We start from the raw sequence: 21,186 nt of genomic DNA, 5'->3' as shown, positions 1-21,186 counted from the left end.
ACTGGATAGAGTCATCGAGGCCCAGATGGTCTTCTAAGCATTACTGTCTTCTTCCATCTCACCTCCAGCAAGCAGCACAGGCAGAAGTTTAACTCAGGTGTAGCATTACAAGGTAGACAAGCCAGTTCAGCGCAGAGCTGTATTTAACTAACCTGTTGCTCTTCTGAGAGCAGTGTAGTTGAGATTCTTTGTCACTAGGTGTCTCTGCGCCACAGCATTTCCTGAGTAATGTTTTTTTTTGCAATGTCTAACCATTCACCTACTCTGTCATTACCTTCAACAACGAAGAAATATGAAAGATGACATCTCTTCACCTGTCTGTCCCTTGCAAAACTTTATAAGCCCATCAGCTAGCTCCAGTGAAAATCGGCCAGCGTCTAAAAAAAATAATAAATCTATTCTGGTATTTTCTTTTACATGATAACCTGATACCTGATACCACGTTCATGTCTAATAAAGGTGTGTTATCGTTGAGAAAACCCATAACAATTTATTGTCATTTAGATGATCATTCTATCACCTGATGACCCCTACCCAGCCGGAAAGGGGGATCAGGGAAAGCAAGGGAACATGAGGGTTGAAATATAAATAGACTTAATAGGATAAGAGTAAATAATTAAGAAAGATACTAATGAAAACAGTATTAATCCCGATACTAATATAAGATATACAAGAATTATACTCAGCCAATTCTGTTAGCAGGAAGCTGTGCGCTCCCAGCAGTGGAGAGCAAATGTCGGACACTGCGAGTGCTGCGGCTTCAGAAGGAAGGGAAGGGCTCAAGGCTCCGGCATCTGGGGCAAGAAGTTCCTCCGGACTGCCACCATCAAGGGAGAGAGAAACTACACAGCAAACTTTCTAATTTATATCGAATGTGACATCCATGGTATGAAATAATCCTGTTGGCTAGGCTGGGTCAAATGCCCACGCCTTGCTCCTCCTCATCCCTGCACCTGGCAAGGCTGGAAAACACCGAGACCTTGAATCCCACATAGTCTAGCCGGCTATAAAGTAAATACTTTCACGAATTCAGACACTACAGTCTTCTAAAAAGTGCAGTTTTCCCCAGCATTAGAAGAGAAATTAGTCCTGGGTTGCTCAACCCAGAACAAGGGGGAAGAGAGAAGTGGTTATTCCCACTGAAGAAAAGGTACACAGAACTCAACCTTTACGTACTGTAATAGAGACATGCTTACTGACCAATGACAAAAGTGAACATACAATTATAAACTAATGCAGGACGGGTATTAGAGACAGAGCTCTGGTCTTTACTGTAGTCTGTGTATCAGAGAAGTGGGGGCACAAATCAAGCTGCAAAGAATACTGGAGTCTTGCTTCCAACATGTTTTATTTCCACTGCAAGATCAGCAGTGTACTTCCACAGAATTATTGCACATTAATCGTCTTGTTAAAGTCCTCTGCATGAAATTTAGCTCACAGACGATGAGGATTTTCTGTATTTGTCTAGGATTTCCAAGAATCTTTTAAGCTACCAAAAACCAAAACACGCTGATTGTTTTTAACTCTTTTTAAAAAGCAATGATAAAATGTAGAGATAAAGTAAACACAACGAATATCCTGTATCTGCATTTCAGTAAACATGTAATACTCTGTTCTCAAAGTCTTACCTAAAATATCACTCAGAAGCAGTTCACACAGAAGGTTTTTGTAGACTGTTAGCTCAGTAATATCCTGTAACCAATGCAATAAAGTGTAACAGTAATTACCTGCTCATATATTTTCACAGCCACAATCACCACAGTAATCGACTACCTCAAACTTTCAGCTTTCACTACCTCAAGCCTTGAAACACGGCACAGGCTATGTAGGTACACACACAGTGACATAATGGACTGTTTTTATCAATTACCTATATTATCCCTGAGAAGAGTAAGCATACAATGATGCCCGTAGATGTTTCTCCATTAGAAAGCTGTGAATAATAAAGGTGGAATTTTTTTGAGGAAGCAAGCTTTGTAATAAAACCATTTATTTAGAAGATGCAAAGGAACAGATGTATAAAACCAATCTGAGATAGAAATGCACCACCTGATAAAAAAAGGATCTTTGAAAAAATCAATGCTAGCACAGTGGTATTACACCTTCGCAGTATTAAACAAGAACTGTAGTTTTCAAAGCTTTGCTTTAGAAATCTACAAAGTCTTCCTACATTTTGAACTGAAGCCCACAAGAGAAGCAGAAAACTGTATCAAAACATTCTCTACTTTTCAATTTTTACATTGATAATAAAATAACTAATACTTATTATTATGAACAAGGAAATAGCTTTTTATCTACTGGCTTCTGTGTGTGTGACTGGGGTACTTACTAGAAGACTGTTCTTACTTACCTACCTTATGTGTGAAAAAGTCAGGTTTAACCTGATAGCAAATGAAGGAAAACATAGGCCACAAAGCTGAAGCATTAATTACACCATTTTTCCCTATGTGCTGCCATGAACCAAAGGCAAAGTAGATTCCTTTACAGAGAGAAATTCTTAGATCTGTTTTCCTCACACCTTGCCAGCGGTCTGCCAACTATTTAAAAAAGCCAGCTATCTAGATCTACAAGCAAATTTTGGTTAAAAAACTTTTACAGAAACACTGCCTATCATGTTGTTTCCAGAGGTAAGCCACCAGTCTGATTAATAACAAAATTATCAGTCCCCTCAAATGCACTTTCAAAGAGCATTTTGTTTATTCTGCCCACTCCAAAACTGGTATTTCCTTCCTATGTTTGGTCCACATATGTATTAACTGTGTAAGAAATAAGGAAGTACAATGAAGAAAAGTACTTGTAGTTAAAAATTAGTAACAAGCCTAGTTATTTATATTACTTGCTGTTCCAGTGTATTGACAAGTCATCACTATGCTAACACATCTCATGATTTTTCACCATGGTGACAGAGCTCTTGATCCCCTGCATACTGGAAACTGTGAGTATAAACATCAGATGCCAAAGCAACAAAAGAATAAAATCTCCTCTCTCAACAGCAAGGAAAAGAAGCTTAAGGGATGTTACGTGAGGAGCAGTCACCTCTTCCGGGTCCAGGAATTCCTCCTGCCCAATCAAGTGTGCCCAGGGAGCGGGGTGGTGATGGTCTGTCTGTTCTAGGCTGAGGGTCACATCTGCTGTCTTCCCATTTGCAAATACATCAGCAGTAACCAGTTTTCAGGTTCAACCAGTAGTAAAACTGAGCATGTATCCCAGATGCATAGCACACACAGGGCATTGACGCAGCTGGTCACATACGCTGCCATAGACAAGGCATGGACTTCAACAGTACCCACATACAAGACACACAGAAACACAAGGACAGGCAGACAAGTCCCCTCCTCCTCGTGGTCTGTCACAGAGAGGAGTTCACTAGCGTAGCACATACATGACACCCTCCAGGTTCATAAGCACACGCATGTTTGTGGACATCCCAAGTACCCCTTTGCCCACCGAGCACCTCTGCCCCAATCCTGGGCCCCCTTACCCACTCCATGAGTCCCTGACTCGCTGGCTGGTCCAGTTTGGTGCTCACTGCAGATACACAGGACTCACTCACTCATCCCACAGGCACCCCATGCTTACAGGTTCCCCAAAATACTAGCATGGGCACTCACTCTGCTGACCCCCGAGTCTGGTCCCAAGGGGGACCAAACTTGAAGAAGGGCCCCACTACTTGCCAAGCCGGTTTGGGGAAGATACAGACACTTGTTCCCCACCAGCAGCCAGCAACAGGCACACGGGCTGTGACCTGCTGTCCCACTCCTGAGACCCACAATCACCCTGGTACCTGGCTTTGGGGACAGACACCCTTCTTTCTCCAGGTGCTGGCAGCAGAGACACTCACTTGCCCCAGCAGCTGGTACTTAGATGCCTCTTCCTCCAGTAACTGACATATGCCAAGGCTGCCCACTTCCCTGGTCTGACTCCAGTAGCTGGCACCCAGTCAACTCACACCCATCACCTCCTAGTAGCTGTCACTATGGATATAGAATCTGCAGGAAATCAACAAGATAATCCAGGGAACTACAGCCCTGCCACCTCCTGACATCAAGACTCCCACTTACTTCCATTGCTGGTGCCAACCTCTCCAGAGAGACTCCAGTTGCTGGCCTAGTCTCCACTGAAGCTGGTCTCTCTCACTCCCTGCAGCACTCACACACATGGGATACAGAATGAGATTATGCATCGAGGTAGTTAATAAAAGATCTCATAAAATAGGACAGACTGCAGTGCTAAGTCACAGGGCTTGGAAGGCAAGTGTAAAAACTGGCCACAGTTTACACACGATTCTCCCCTTTTCTGTCTGGTGCCATTTTGCCCCTCCCCAACTCCCTTCCCCTGCACATCACCTCCTCAGCTGGCATAGTCCCACTGACCCTCTCCAACATCCTGGACCCTCAGGTTTGCATCCCTTATCAGTCACGAAGTCCTTGTTTGTGTGCAGCTTCCTGATAGCCCATCAGTTAGTGTGACTGACCAGGTTTGTTTCTTGCCTTTGTCTCCATTAAGTTTGTCTGACAGGTTTGTGTCTCTGTGTATTTTGCTTATGGCTTCCCCCTTTTCCTTATGATCCTATTTGACAATGTCTTCGATCAAATAATCTCACTGAAATAAACACTCTCATGTTCCACATAACCTCATCAATTAGTGAGTGACCGAGTTTGGTCCTTGTTACTGCCTCCCTTACTTTTTTGCAGTCAGGTTTGTCTCAGAATGTTCCTATTTATTCCCCCTTTTCTTACTATCCCCTCTTGGCACTGAAAAGGTCCCTGACCAGACACTTATACAAGCTTATGCCTTCTCCTTCCACGTACCCTTACAGGAATCACACAACTCTTCCACTGATGATACACAGAAAAATTATAAGGATACTGACAGATACTGTAGTACATGAACAGTAAGATGAAGACTACCTCTAAAACCAGCAAAAAGTAAGGAGAATGCAGAAAAAACAACAGCCCCTTACCCCTTCCCCTAAACAAGCATATTAACAAAAATGAAAAGGGCGGTATAGGGCGCAAGAAGACTTTGTCATGATAAACCAGGCTAGTTTGCCTCCTCCATCCAAGTACGTAGAGTCCCAAGCACATCTTATTTTGATGTTTCAGTAACCCAGGATAGTTCGCTTCATCCCCCGTCTGCACTTTTGCACCAGCGCTAACAATGACAACCAGCTGCAAATCTCAGAATTCGTAACAGTATTCGCATTACATCAGTGAGTTCACTAATGAGCAAAACAGGACATTGCATATGTATGATATGTTAATCAACACGATTTTTATTATACAACCTTGCGGTGCTTTCCCTTGAGCTTCACTCCCGAGCAGGGCTCCACTGTGTTGGGACCCTACTTGATTAGCACTGGTGTCCCAGGCTCCCACTGTGACCACGCTAGTCTTTAATGAAAGCCAAAGCTTTCACTTGTCAAGCATTGTGCCTCGTCCCTGAGGGATCCACACATAAATTTTGCATAACAGTAGGAAAAAAGAAACAGAAGGAAAAAAAGTTTGATAATATTAACTTGTAAGCTGACAGATTAAGAGCTCTTGGGAGTTTATACATAATGCTTGACATTTCCTTAAAATATACTCTTAAAATTCTAACTCCAAATAAATCTAGAAAGGAGCTACTAAAATAAGCAAATATGTGCAATAAATTAAGAGCCCTGTGCCACACATGGCAAAAAAGTTACAGATTTTATGGAAAGATGGACCATTTCCAAGCCTAACTGATGTACTTTTTCCAAGACAAAACAAACAAAGATTATCCAGTTGGACACAGGGCTGCATCAAAGGACATGTCTATGTATAAAGATTTGCCGGCAGAATCATACTGCAAAGACAGACAGCTTTTACTGGCAAAAGCTCTTCAGAGGAACTTTAGCTGACAGAATAAACATCAGCAATACAAATCTTTTGCCAGTATAATTGGGTTTGCCCAAAAAAATTTGCTGGCTTGGTCCCATTGGTTAACGCAGTTATCTTTTTCATCCTACCGTGTGTCAGTTCAGCTAGAGCACAAAACACTGCTTGCTCAACTTCTGCAGTGTTAAGCAGGGTTTAGAACCTCTGCTTCAACCCACCACCAGTCACATCACCATTTTACCTGTTGTCAAGAATTAGAGAACATCTGCAACAGACACTGTGAGTTCTCCAGTAAGAATGTGGCTCTTAGGGACACGGTTTAGTGGTGGACTCAGCAGTGTTAAGTTAATGGTTGGACTTGATGACCTTAAAGGTCTTTTCCAACCTAAATGATTTTATGATTGTTTTTAAAACTCATAGTATTTAGACTATGTTTTAAACCTACATGGGCCATTTCATTTTTACTAACAGCTTGTGTAAGTTAATAGAGTTGTTTTAAAAAGCTTTGGGAAAAAAAAGTTGTTCTTCTCTATTAGCTGGGATTTGAACACACGTTTTGCCCTCAGTAGCTTGTGGAACTTCACTTTTTGCATGCATGAAACTCACCACAGGCCCTGTGAACATATTAACTGCTGCAACAGCAGCTGGCTCCTGTGCCCCTACAAAATACACATATTGGGAGGCTATCATCATTTAGTAACCAAGGATGAGGAAAAGGCTGAGGTACTTAATGAAGTCTTTGCCACAGTCTTCACCAGTAGGACCAGTTGTTCCCTGAGTACCCAGACCCCTGAGCTAGAAGACAGGGATGGGGAGCAGAATGAAGCCCCCGTAATCCAAAGGGAAACGGTGAGGGACTTGCTTCAGCACCTGGAGGTGCACAAATCTATGGGGCCGGATGGGATCCACCCAAGGGTATTGAAAGAGCTGGCGGAAGTGCTCGCCAGGCCACTTTGCATCATTTATGAGTAGTCCTGGACAACCCGGGAGGTCCCAGCTGACTGGAGGTTAGCAAATGTGACACCCATCCACAAGAAGGGCCTGGAGGAGGATCTGGGGAACTACAGGCCAGTCAGTTTGACCTTGGTGCCTGGGAAGGTCATGGAACAGATCCTCCTCAGTGCCATTACACGGCACATGCAGGAGAACAGGGTGATCAGGCCCAGTCAGGATGGGTTTGTGAAGGTCAGGTCATGCCTATCAAACCTAATATCCTTCTATGATAAGGCGACCCACTTAGTGGATGGGGGAAAAGCTGTGGATGTTATCTACTTGGATTTTTGCAAAGCTTTTGACACTGTTTCCCACAGCATTCTCCTGGAGAAACTGGCTGCTCATGGCCTGGACAGGTGTACTCTTCTCTGGGTAAAAAACTGGCTGGATGGCCGTGCCCAGAGAGTGGTGGTAAATGGAGTTAAATCCAGTTGGTGTCCGGTCACAAGTGGTGTCCCCCAGGGCTCAGTGCTGGGGCCGGTTCTCTTTAATATCTTTATCAATGATCTGGATGAAGGGATTGAATGCACCCTCAGTAAGTTCGCAGATGACACTAAGCTGGGCGGGCGTGTTGATCTGCTTGAGGGTAGGTTGGCTCTGCAGAGGGATCTGGACAGGCTGGACCAATGGGCTGAGACCAATGGTATGAGGTTCAACAAGGCCAAGTGCCGGGTCCTGCACTTGGGTCACAACAACCCATTTCAGCACTACAGGATTGGGGCAGAGTGGCTCGAAAGCAGCCCGGCAGAAAAGGACCTGGGGGTGTTGGTTGACAGCCGGCTGAATATGAGGCAGCAGTGTGCCCAGGTGGCCAAGAAGGCCAACAGCATCCTAGCCTGTATCAGGAATAGTGTGGTGAGCCGAACTAGGGAAGTGATCATCCCCCTGTACTCGGCACTGGTGAGGCCCCACCTCGAGTACTGCGTTCAGTTTTGGGCCCCTCGCTACAGGAGGGACATTGAGGTGCTGGAGCGTGTCCAGAGAAGGGCTACAAAGCTGGTGAGGGGTCTGGAGGACAAACCTTATGAAGAACGACTGAGGGAGCTGGGGTTGTTTAGCCTGGAGAAGAGGAGGCTGAGGGGAGACCTTATCACCCTCTACAACTACCTGAAAGGAGGCTGTAGAGAGATGGGGGCTGACCTCTTCTCCCTGGTGACAAGTGATAGGACGAGAGGAAACGGGTTCAAGTTATGTCAGGGGAGGTTTAGATTGGATATTAGGAAACATTTTTTCACTGAAAGGGTTATTAAACATTGGAATAGGCTGCCCAGGGAGGTGGTGTATTCACCATCCCTGGAGGTGTTTAAAAAAAGGGTAGATGGGGCACTTAGGGACATGGTTTAGAAGTGGCTTTTGTCAGGGTAGGTTAAAGGTTGGACTTGATGATCTTAAAGGTCCCTTCCAACCTCAGTAATTCTATGATCTAACACAGGTCATCTAGACATGTATATAATCCTTATAGTGGGATGTAAAGGGTCCTCTAAATGTAAGTGACATATTATGGGGAACAGCAAAAACAAGAAAGATTTATATTTTCTACTAAGTTAACCTAAAAGAGGAACATGAGAAAGCACTGCAGGTCCTCAGCTTCATGAAACAGCTTATACTTGTGTAGATCTTTTCATTTACTTTAGAAAATAGATTTACTCTCACACAAAGTCAGAGTACGTTTTGTTAAAAAAAAAAAACAAACAAAACCCACATGATATGTATCAGATGATACCTGAAGGAAAAAAAGCCTCACTTCCCCAAATGCACTCAAATAAGCATGGTTTGGTGACTTCTCAAACCTCATCCCACATTTTCACTAAGGAGAAAAAAGAAAAAAGAATTTAAAGCATTCAAGAAATTCAGTGAGATGTGTACTTTTTTCACATGGCCTCAAGCTCTGCCCTACAATGACCAAAGTCACCATCACAGCTACGAACTGTTAAGTCACATTTCATCTCCAGATGTATGTAAACATCCACATATTGAAAGAAGAGCAGAGAATACAAACACTATACTAGGTCTTTTTATTTGAATTTGAGGAAGAGTGCTCTGACTGTTCTCTGATACAATAAGAAAACTGAGAATAAAGTGAAAGAAAGCTTCACATGTGATCTCTAGCCTATGATCAGTAGAAATTCACATACAAAATGACCAAATGCATATTGGTCTTGCCAGGCTCTTTGTGTTCATATCTGAACATTTTTCTTAAATCCATACTCACCCACTTGGCACTTCACTATTCATCTTCACAAGTTCCTTCCACGTTATTTAAAATGAATACCTGTCCCTACTTTCATGTCTCTAATCTCATCATTTCCCCTCTTGTTCTATATTTCCTTCCAGTCTTTTCCCAAGACTGACACACAGAGGACACCAGAACAAAAATGCCCTCCCTCAGTACTTACAAATATTCAGCACATCACACCTTTTTTTAAAGAACAATCCCAACACAGATCTTCTAAAGAACTAACCTGAATAAGGAAAAAGAGTTCTTAATTTTTGTCTAGAGAGAAGGCCATCTCCTAAAGCTTTCAGGAACACTGCCAGACAGAGCATTTGGTCAACAGCACCATAAGTTGTTCCACGAATGCTCTCATCCCTACTCAGACAATGATTTACTCTTACTGCAACATGAAAGAAAAATTTGGCCAGCTCTGTCAGCTGTCAAAGACAGAACACAAAGCTAAGAGGCGAGGCTCTGGAGAGAGCCTCATGCAATTGCTCAGTTTGCCTAGGACACAGGTGTTCACAGAATTTGGGGATAGGAACAAAACTGCAAGACTGACAAAATGAAAGGGCTATTTAAACAGAAACCCAGCAAAATATGGTATACATAGTCGTGCTTACAGGCAGCACTGTGCTTTTTTAATAGTATCTGAGGTTGTAGTGAGAAATACAAAAAGTAACGTTATTGCAAGTGAACTAGGAGGTAAAAAGTTCTAGGACAGCAAATATGAAATGTGCTCACTGAGAACCAGGGACTGTTTTTCTGAGAGGGGAAGAGCAAAGGCACCAGTCTTTTTACAGCTGGAACGCCCACAGTTAAGACATGCTGCTTAACTATTTTTTCTACCAGCGAGGAACATTCCACTGCAATCCGAACTGGTTGGACAGCAATCCACAAAATACTCTAAGTTGCAAAATGACTTCCTTTCTTTCTTTTTCGTCCCCAGCGTTTCTAAAGAGCTGCTGCTGTTAGCATTTTACAGCTGTTCAAGACTAAAAAGCCCTAGCTTTCGATGTTCTGACAAACAGAAATCAGTAGAGGGCACCAAAAAGCAAAGGAAGTTTCCTTGATCTTTCAAGAGTTAGCAAAAAAGGAACCTACCCAGTCCCAAGTGAAGCTAAAGAGTAAAAACCATGAAAATCATCCTGTTAAACCAGAGACCTAGACAAGCTTTGCCCACAAAAGAATTTAAATATGCCATATTAGATTATTTAACTTGATACGGATACTTACACAGAAAAGGAAACTACAAGCTATATTTCTGCATGAACCAGTTAAGCCAAACCTGAATCTTTCCAGAAGTTTCAAGAATCAGTCCTCCACAGTCAAAGCAACTCTCTGACTAAAAATAGGAAAAAAGAAATTTCACATCCTACCTGTACCCTTATTCCTAACTTTTCAAATCCCTCTGGGGTCGGGGACGAGGGTGGTGGAGCTACAAACAAAGATTAAGTGAGAAAACCTTTAGAAGTCTAAGACTTGCTCTGTACATATTCTCATTAGATTCCCTAGCAATTTAGCCAATGTAGTTTCCACAGACAAACACGTACAACAGCTTTTGAAACACAACAAGACTACAAATTAAGTTTCAACACAACAGTAGCCCTAAAGAAATAACTTGTTTTCCTAATTGCACCAATTTTTATACTCTAATAAGAACTTGCATAGAAACCATTTAATTCTTAAATATTTTCTCAGTAAAGAGTTAAAAAAGTAACTTGACTTCAACAACAATATCACTTTAAATCTTATTAATTACCTCCTGTTTTGTCAATAAGCCATATTGAAGAAATGTATTTAGATAAGCTGATGCATAAGCTTCACGAATCACAATAGCAGAGATGTCGCTGACATCAGCTTCCAAGCCAAAACTGTATCTTTCAGAAAAAGGAAACACAATTCTACACTCTCACGCTGCAGGTGCAAAGCAAGGACCAATGAACTTACAACTTCAATTCAGTACTTACTATACTTTTATTAAAAAAGTCAAAGTGATCAAGATGAAAATAAAATAAAATCTAACCTGTTGTGTCAGTCAGGGAGATGACAAAATAAGTTTCACATGAAAGAATCTTGAGATCCCTAATTTATAAACCCCTTTTATTTACATACCACTTCTCTTCTCGCAGTTACCACTCTTTAAATGTACTACCTCCTAGTAACAATTCCCTGGAAACATTCTTCATGTTGTTATTCTATGTATACATAGGTATATTTTCCCTAGAAATTTAGTGATTAAGGAAGATTGAAATTATCAACTTTCACTAGCCATTGAATATGCCATGCCACTTATAAACTCTCCTGTCTCATACTTAATCCCCTTAAGGGCTGCACCCCCCTTTCTCTTACTACACACGTAGTTGTCCAAATGGAGGGTGAGTCTCTAATACCACAGCTACAATACCCCCATCAAGGGGTTTGTATTTTTCATTCTTGTAGTCCTGTGAAGCAGTTAAGGAGTCTGTTGGGCCAGCAAATAGCAAGATCCACAGGATGTGGATAAATACCATAAACTTGGCAACTGAAACCGAAGTCACTGCCTCAGTGAATGGCATTTAAGAACAAGCACATCAGCAGCAACACCTAATCAAGTAATAAGCAACACCTGAGTAAGGCAGACTATTAGCAATCATGTCCGCCTTACCATTCCAGTTGCCTCACTATACAATTGAAGACCTTATCAGAACATACGCATTTGCTCCCAATAGCACCCTCAAAAATCTGTTTCAAAATGCAAATGCTATACATTCTTAAACATTGTCATGACTTACAATTCAACTGTGTAAGTAATAACTAAATTACTTGCTATAAACAATTACGACTTAAAACAGATGTCTCCAGAACACATCTCAAAACATAATCAGTTTTAAAACACACTTCCTGAAGAAACAAGAAGCATGTTTCTCATCTAGATATATATATAAAAAATCCCCTTCACGTTATACAGGAATAGCAATTAACTCTAAAATACTAAAAAATACTGACAGAATGCCCTAAAACGTATGCTCCCCAACATCAATGTCTCCTTGAACAGTTGTTCTTTTTCAACTAACTCAAGAGAATTAGAGACACCTAGAATCTTCACTTTGCTGTAAGATTTGGAGGACAATCAGCAGTTTGGTGCTTCGGAAGTACTTGCACGCAGCACATTGAATCTGCTTCTTTTCTTAAGGGCTGCGCACAGCAATTCAGTCCTGGAAAGTCAGCTGAGTTTTAGCTTCCAGTCCTACACCTTTGACAAAGCAATTTTAACAGGATCAAACGCTTACGTCCCTCGAATTAACCTCGCCGAGCTCTCACCGACCCTTGCAAATCGCCACACGTGGAAGCACGGCTTCCACGCGGGCACTCGGGCCGCCCAGCGGCGACCTCCCGTCCAGGCCGCGCCGTCTCCTTCGCCCTCTACCTTCACGAACGGCGGCCCCACAGAGCCGGCTCTGCCGCGAAGCCACCCCGGCGCGCCCGCTGCTCTATCCCGGGAGATCACCCCGTTTCCCCCCTTCCCCTCCCTCGGCCGCCGGCATCACCGCTGACGCGCCGGGGGCACCGGGCGGAGCCAGCGAGGCCCCGCCCCGAGCAGTCCCATCGCCCTCCGCCACCCCTACCTGCCGTCCCCGCGCCGGTACCTGCGGCCGCGGGGCACGGCGGGGCCGCGCCCCCGCCTCCTCCGCGCGCCCGCCAGTCACCGTCAGGGCTCCCGCGCCGCCTCCTGTCGCGTCGGCCGGGGACCCCGCTGCTGCCGCCCGGCCCGGGCCTACACGGCCTGCCCGCGCGATCGGTTCCGGGAGCGTCGGCCCGGCCTCCTCCGCCCATCACAGAGGGAGTTCCCCGCGTGCCCCTGGCCCGTCCTGCGACCGCGCCGCTGCCGCTTGCTCCCGCGGCCCGCGGCCGCCGCCCCCCGCCATGTTCCGCTCCGCCGGGGTGCTGCGGACCCGCGCGCACCCCGCCGCCTCCGGGGGCCGGTGACGTCACTCTCCAGCCGGCCCGGCCCGGTCCCGCCCCACCGGCGGTGAGGCGGGCCGCCCTTTGTTCGCACCTGGGGGCGGCAGGGAGGCCGGCCGCGCGCGTCACAGCCGCGGCCGGAAGAGGCGGCGAGGCAGCCAGCCCACACGCGGGCGGCGGGGCGTCCCATAAACGCTGTGAGCGCCGCCCTCCCTCCCCGCCCTCCCGTCTGCAGCGGGCTGAGCCCGCCTGGAGGCACGGCCCCTGCTCTCCCCGCTTTAGTTTCGGTTCGTCGCTCGGCGCCGCGGCCCGCGCAGCCGCCGGGCGGGCAGCTTGGCTTGCTGCTCTGCCCAGCCCCGCGCCTTCGGGCCGCCAGCCGGTCTCCCGCTCCCACGGTGCCTTCCCGCCGCCACGTCGCTCCGCTCCCGCTGCTTAAAACGAAACCGATCAGCCCGCCGCAGGCGGCTGCGTGCAAGCACCGCCCCCGAGCGGAGAGAGGGCGGAACCCGGCCGGCGGGGCGGGGGACACTCGAAAACGAAACAGCACGAACACCATGGAGCCCCTCGGCAGCGGCCGCCGGCTCCGCTCGCACTGACGGGGTCTGGGTTTCCTGAAACGCAGGAGGGGGCGAGATTGATTAGAGAAAGTCAGCGAAACCCAGAGGAGCAACGTCACCTGCTGATGAGTCGTTAGAGGAACATAATCAGCCTTTTGCTACCAGTCCGGCAGGACGACCGGCTCTTGATGCAGAACTGCTTAGCAAAGGGAACAAATGAGGTATCGGAGAACAGATTTACTCAAGCTATATCTTAAATTTAAGATATCATCACCCTATTTTCACCTTTCAAACCTGACTCCATTCAGACCTCCTCAGTCTAATTAAATTTTTCCCTAAATCTGATGAAAAAAAACCAAACCATCTGCTGTAGATATAAATTAATACTATAAAGGAGACGATTCACAAGGCATGAAAGTGGTTTACAGTCAGTACTTTATATCCTTGCAGCTGCCAGATGGGAAATGAAAATGAAAAAGGCATGAAGCTACTCAGTAAGAACAGACGGAATTAACTGAAACTAAGGTGGGATGGAAGATGACACACACCAAGAGGAATGAATTAGTGCTGTCCTAATTGGGGAGGGGCTGTTTGCAAGGGCATGTAGCAATAGGATGAGGGGCAATGGTTTTAAACTAGAGCAGGGTAGGTTTAGATTAGACATTAGGAAGAAGTTCTTTACAATGAGGGTGGTGAGACACTGGAACAGGTTGCCCAGAGAAGTGGTGGAGGCCCCATCCCTGGTAACGTTCAAGGCCAGGCTTCATGAGGCTCTGAGCAATCTGATCTAGTTAAAGATGTCCCTGCTTACTGCAGGGGGGTTGGACTAGATGACCTTTAAAGGTCCCTTCCAACCCAACACATTCTATGATTCTATGAATTGGACAGGAGGAATTTTTTCCAGTTTTGAAACTGGAGGGGTCCAAGAGAAATTCCTTCTAATGTTTTCATTTTTCTATGCATTGTCCCCCACACATTCCCCACAAGAGGTGCATATAGTCTGATATTATAGATCACATATATAGATAAATAAAAGTGATGGACCTTAATATATTTGAATTCCTGAATCATTTTGAGTTCAGCTATGTCTGTTAGACTTATCTTACCTGACTCTGCAGTATCCAAAGAGGAAAACACAGAAGTGGATTGATTGTTTGTTTGGGGTTGGTTTTTTTTGTGTGTCTGTTGTTTTTTTTTTGTTTTGTTTTTTTCATTAGAACTTATGAAATACATCTTTTTCAAGAGTTGACAGCCCTCTGGATTACAGACTGAGGACTGGATGCTCATTAAGACAGACAAATAGGAGTAAGTTCAGAAACAAGAAATTACTAAAGAAATGCAAAATGAACTACAACAGGGAAATTTAAAGGTTAGAAATACTGAATCAAATAACGTAGTTATGTGTTTGGATCAAAATTACTGAGCAAAAAGAAATTCCTTACTCTAAGAAAGCAAATCTAATAGGAGTAATACTATGAAAGTAAAATAAATGAAAATAAGTTAAAAATGAGTAAAGCAAGGTAAAAATTTGGAAAATAATAATAATTTCCAGCCCCTTGGTGGTAGTGGAAAAAAGTCCACTGGATTGCTCTCACGGTGCTTTATTTTTTTTTTCATTACTACTGAGTGGTCAATTGGGGTTTTAGCTGCATGAGAACTAAGGAATAGATAACTTGATGAGATCTCTGAAAAGACATGTCCCAGGAGTAGTTAAGAGTTGCATCTTTGGAGTTTCTTTTCAAATTGAGCAAGCATCCCTTAATGGAAGTACACCACTGGTGAAACAACCACCCAAAAGACCAAAAATATTTTTAAAGCTAAATAAACTGAATATGATTGAAAGGCTCTGCAGAGTAATGTACTTGCATCTAACTCTCTGTTTAACACTAGTAGGAAACCACTGTTTGGGCATTACAGCAAAGTGATATTCCAGGAAATGATAGTTCCTTGTTAGAAATACCTTTCCTTAAATTCTGTGCTCCAAAAATAAATTTATTCAGTTCCATTATTTAATATTTTAAGAATGACAATTGCAGCTTTAAGTATTCCATTAATTTAAAAATCATAGGTATTTAACATATACAGCATGTTATACTTCAAAGAAAAATCAAAGACATTACAAACATGAAAAAAGGGTCCCCTGACTCACTCACTGAAGCTTAAAAGCTCCCATCTCCAAAGCAACAATTATTTTAAGATGTATCTCAATTATAATCACTTTGTAACACCAAGTAAAATGGGAAAAGTACTCTGTATCTATGCTATACTAGTTATTTTTATAAGACAAGAGGCAAAGTACTGGTTTTGGTGCTACAAAATAAAACAGGTTCTTAGTACTACCAATAATGCTCTCAACAATGACACATCCTTCTTAATGCAGTGAGGCCACACATGAAAAATCTTAGACTTTGGTTTCCTGCTGATGTCACTGAACATGAATTCAAGATTCTCAAGTGCCAAGTCAACAAAAACAAGTAATTGGGGTGGAAGCCTGGGAATTGTTTTCATTAAGATTGCAACATTCTTGTAGCATGTGTGGTGTTGAACTTTTCTCATGCTGTTGTCCAGGAAATGAAGACTGGGCTTGTGGAGAACCTACTGTAAAATATACGCAGATTGCCAGTCAAATACTACCATTTACATTTCTCCTCTAATACAAAAACTGGTTACACAGGGTCAGCCACAGAGCAGTAAATTATTTCACTGAAACATGCATACTGACTAATCAAAGATATGTCAAACTATTCTGAAGGCATGCTTTTCATAAAGTTTCTAGAATGAACACAAAAAAGCCCAACAATAAAAATTTTTAGATAAATAAATCAATTAAATCCTGTGTTTTATCTTTAAATGATATCCCTACCAAAATGAACAGTGCTGTCTCTTCGTAATGTCAGAATAAATTGGAACTCTCATTTTCAAAGTAATTCACAGTGGAAACTAATAACCCATTCAAAAACTGACATAAAAATACAGGCATATGTGATATACAACTAAAGACTGGTAGACAATTGCAATTGTACCCTAGTACTGTAACCAGCTGCTTTTAGGAAGTACTATTTATGATTTTAAAAAATGAAAAGTATATCCATATACACAAGCCCTCCAAAAAATCAAAAAACAGAACACACATCCAGTCAGCCTATACCTGCCAGTGACACTAACTGAGCATTAGTGGTTTATCTTCTCTTTTACAACAAGCGCACGGAGTTCAGTGGCACTTCTGAGAAGAGCACAGGTGTCTGTTCTGAAGATTGTTCACTGTTTTTCCAAACAAGTGGTCATTTTAATCAAGTGATCAACTAGAATTTTATATAAAAAATGTAATACATGTTACATGTTGAATTAATGTTAATCAATTTGCATTATTTACGGACAGTAAAGCTTAAGGTAAAACCATCAACAATAACAGGAACATGAAGGCAAGTCTCACAAGTTCAATGTCAAAACTTTTCCCTTCTGTATGCCATGCTTACAGTACTCATCCAAGTATTATTGAACATTTAACATCCAGCACTCTACTGACTCAAAGCAAGCTAATTTCAGAACGTGACAAAAAAGGGTTAGGAAAATGCTTGACACTATTAGACAGGTTGGTATTTTAAGGCTGTGGCACCAAACAGAAGCTTCCAATCTGTAAAACCTTAAGTTCCCAACTCCTAAACAGGAAAATACAGCTACTGCAAAAAGGCTTTGAACAATTCACTAGGCTCTAACCTCTTAAGTCAGAGGCAACAAGACATCTTGCCTTACGTAAAAATTAGCAAAAACATTGCTGTTCTTTATTAACTGAGGGTGTCAATATCAACAATCACAAATATTTAGAATAGCAAAGGAATACAAGCAAAAAGAAAAACATAGTACTAAAGACAAAATTCTCCTTAACTGTCTACAAGATTGTCTTGAGTAAAATATATTTCTTTATGTGCTAGAGAGAGTTCAGAGTAACTGAGCTATACCTGCAAAACAAACAATCTTTGTATAGTAAAAGCAATGTATGAAAAACCCCAATGCATATGCATCTTGTGAAGGAAACATTTATGTAAGCCTCACCTTGTCACTGTCATCATTACAAATGTGATCTTGATGGATTGAGTGGCATTGAAAGGATGTACCAATGCTACCTATAAAAGAAGGGGGAGAGGGGGAAGAGAAAAAAAATAATTAAAATGATAGACCAATTCCTGTGAACACTAAAAATAAAGACAAATTTAGCAAACATTCTTCTTTTCCCCCCACAGAAGAAAGATTTAGTTGCCAAACAGCTATGTCTGACAAGTCATGCATTTAATTCTGATAACTGAATAAGCATCAGAGAAACATTCTGCAGTGTGCCAACAATGTCTTCACATACAGTTTTTCTAAACCTTTAAACCGAATAAAATTAGAACTAGTTCATTAATCCAAACCAAACAAATGCAATGAAGTACACACAGACATAGATGGAAGAGGAGAAGCTACACCTTTCATGTTTAGGCAGTGTAGTCCTGTCCCATATCCATTACTACAGAAAATTTTCAGCACCCTGGGTAGCCACAAAACAGCGGTCTCTTTCCAGTGATACGTTAAGAATAAGAGTGAGTGGAAAAATCCAAGGTCAGAGCACAAAAGTTTTAATGATATCTATTTTGTCTGAAGTGGAATTTCTGCCTGCTTAACGTCTATCCACAATTTTCTTTACATCTAGGAAAAAAGGGACAGCAGACCTCTGCAAAGGCTTACCCCAGTCCTGAGACTTCTGTCCAAGGAGGGAAACAAACTAAAGTTTGATTGTATCCATATAGATTCTTAAAGATTTACAGAACCCTTTGTGGAATAATTACTAAATTGGCTAAAAATACAAAAGTACAGCATTGTTCACACATTAAGGAAAAGTATAAAATCAAGAAGCTTCTGAGGTAGAAAACAGCCGCAGCTGGCATGAAGAATACAACACCTGTGGTTCCCTGATAAGGATGCTTGTGAAGCTAGATGAGGTACGGGACAGGATGCAATTATTCTGTGGCTTTATCTTATGATGTATAGCAGATACGGGAATGGGATGATACCATGAAACAGATAAGCTGCCAATTAGCTGCCTGCTTGATACTCAGAGCCAACATTTTGTCAAATTTTGATGAAATGCTGTCCTTTGTGCGAACTTTGCTCATTATAATGTCATTATAATACCAAAACACACCTCCATCCCAAAGGCTACCCGCCACCAAGATGCAACCACTCCTCCTTGAGTCTGTGCCCTGAATTTCTCGTAAACTATACCTTTAATTGTGAAGCACGAGAATTTTACACCAATCATAATAAAACTATGTATGACTAAAGTCACTCAAACTCCACCTTGAAGATAACAAGTAGTACAACGATAGCCCAAGAGAGCGGGGATATGCAGGGAAGACACCATCACGAAGAATTCCATCACTGACTTCCGGGATCAGTCGACGGGCTGAGCCTTTCTTCCCCCTCATGGGGACGCCTTTGGGTAAGACTTAGATTATACCGAGTGCTTTCTCGGGAAACTTAGAAATTTCTCTAGAGAATCTCTTTCCTACATTTATAGCCAGGCTGTGTCGTTTATAACTTTGTTGCGTGTTTTGTATATGTAACAATACTTTCATTTGCACGTGCTTTGCAGACAATGTATTTATCGCCAGCGATCCTAAGAACCTATATATCTGTTGTTTAAATAAACTGCACTGTTCAAGTAGCTAGTCCTTTCGGTTCCTCACTGAACGCGACCAAAGACTGGAGAGTGGCCGTGCTAGTTCATGAGCACGACTAGACTGCAGGTGCAGTCCACTATTAGTGCATCCAAATCGTAACAGTTCAATATATCAAACGCGATTGGACTGATAGTGCTGCATTGGGCATCACTCAGAATTTAAACCAAGCTGCACCTAGCCTCCCACCTTGGTGAGGAGTGTTAGAACACAAGGGGGTTTATTTTCTGCCAAAACCACTTTGCCCCTTTCACGCCACACCCTTACTCACACTGTAAAGTTTTACTTAATGTGCTGTTTCCTTTCTCAGAAAATACAGGAGTAGGGTAACTGCTATTGTTTAGTTTATGCTTCCCTAAGATTACTTCTTCCTGCAAATACTGAGCAAAACAATTTTTAAAAAGCAAGGAGAAAAAACAGTCTAATTTGTAAAGCTACACCATTTCATGATTTTCCTTATAGAAGATCTACCTAGAACTTCTCTATACAAGTTTTTTGTGCTCCTTCTGCTATAATTTTGAAGTGTTAGTAGTCCTATTCTGTAATATTTACAACCTATTCTACACAAAGAGTCTGCCATAAAGCTTTGCAGTCCATGTGGTGTTTTGGACCAGCACAGAATCGATCAAATAATCATTTTAAGCAGGCAGCCAGCCATAGACTGTTGTTTAAACTTTTTTTGTTTGTTTAAATTTTTGCTGGAGATGATGGTGCAGCAAAACTCTGGCTTTTGTGAGAATTCACCTGCACTTCTGCGCTACTTGGTACTTCTGAGAAGCCAGAGTTACCTTAAAGCAACCAAGAAAGCTTCAGAAATAATGCATGGAGAAGAGAAAAGAAGCAATAAACTGAATCCTGGAGTAGAAAAATTAGCAACAGCCATCCTGTGGTCCTTTTCTGATTGTAACACTACCAAGAAGACACACAGAAACACAAAACTCATTTAGTTCTTAGGCAAACAAGAAAATTTATTTAGTTCTTTTCATTGGGGGGTGGGGTGGGTAATAAAAAAAAATAAAAATCACTTAACTCTAAACTGATAATTTTGGACAAAACACTACTTTCACTCTGCAAACTTATCAGTACATAGTCCAAGACACAATCAGGACTTTTGTCATCAAATGACATGAGGAATGCCAGCTAGGTTCCCTGGTAAAACTTTTATCCATGTAGATGTAACGATTGGCTAAAATATGTTAAATACATGAGTTCCTGAGATCCTAGTGAGTTAGCTGGCTAGCTGGCCTCTTCAGACAGAGCTGACAATTTTGCCAAAAAAAAAAAAAAAAAAAAAAAAAAAAGGCATGCTGATTTTTGGACAATTACTCTTTTTTTAAAAAAAAAATTGCTTCCAAACACAGAGCTTCACAAAATTAGCTGCTTTCTGACCTACCACATCAGAAAAAAAGTTATTTTGCCATAGGAGTCATTGACTCTGGCTGTACTGGCTTGAACAGCAGTAGAACATGCTCATACTGTGCATTTTTGTAGGAAGGGAGAGCAAAGAAGAAATCAGTATACAGTTGGCATTTCAAGGTGGGAAGGGAAAAAAGGACCAGTTTTAAACTGTTCAAAACATGCAAAGTTCCCTTCCCATTTGATTTAGACTTATGCAAAACACAAGTGTTTTCACTAGGCACACTCCACATGCTTTCTTGAAATTTGGAATTGATTCAAGCTCAAAGGCAACCTAAAAAATCCAAAGACAACACAGGGTTAAGGATAAGGCTTGACAGAGGCAGAATTAAAGTAAAATATGACCTCTTAGTCTAAGATAAAAAAGACAGGCAGCAAATAATGAAAACAGCTCAATTCTGCCAAACTACAACAAATACATATAAACTTATTTTGGGCACCACATTTGAATGATGAAAGAAATTTTCAGAGGTGGTGCAGGGCCT

General features: G+C 42.4%; 1 protein-coding gene across 7 annotated transcripts in view; it reads right to left on the bottom strand.

Moving 5' to 3' along the window:
• LOC141735770 (E3 ubiquitin-protein ligase RNF38) overlaps window positions 1-21,186 on the bottom strand; it is a 117,719-nt gene that overhangs the window by 36,043 nt on the left and 60,490 nt on the right. For 2 of the 7 annotated variants that reach the window (XM_074568904.1, XM_074568905.1), the window contains exon 2: window positions 17,625-17,695. In XM_074568904.1, the coding sequence (XP_074425005.1) occupies window positions 17,625-17,695 (71 nt within the window). Of the gene's footprint in view, window positions 1-10,448; window positions 10,508-12,478; window positions 12,499-12,677; window positions 13,158-17,624; window positions 17,696-21,186 lie in introns of those variants that run through there. The other 5 variants (XM_074568906.1, XM_074568912.1, XM_074568907.1 and 2 more) reach the window with 5 other exon arrangements.

Source organism: Larus michahellis, chromosome Z, assembly GCF_964199755.1.
Source record: "Larus michahellis chromosome Z, bLarMic1.1, whole genome shotgun sequence".
NCBI classification, from domain to species: Eukaryota; Metazoa; Chordata; class Aves; order Charadriiformes; family Laridae; genus Larus; species Larus michahellis.
This window is presented reverse-complemented; position numbering and strand designations above follow the sequence as displayed.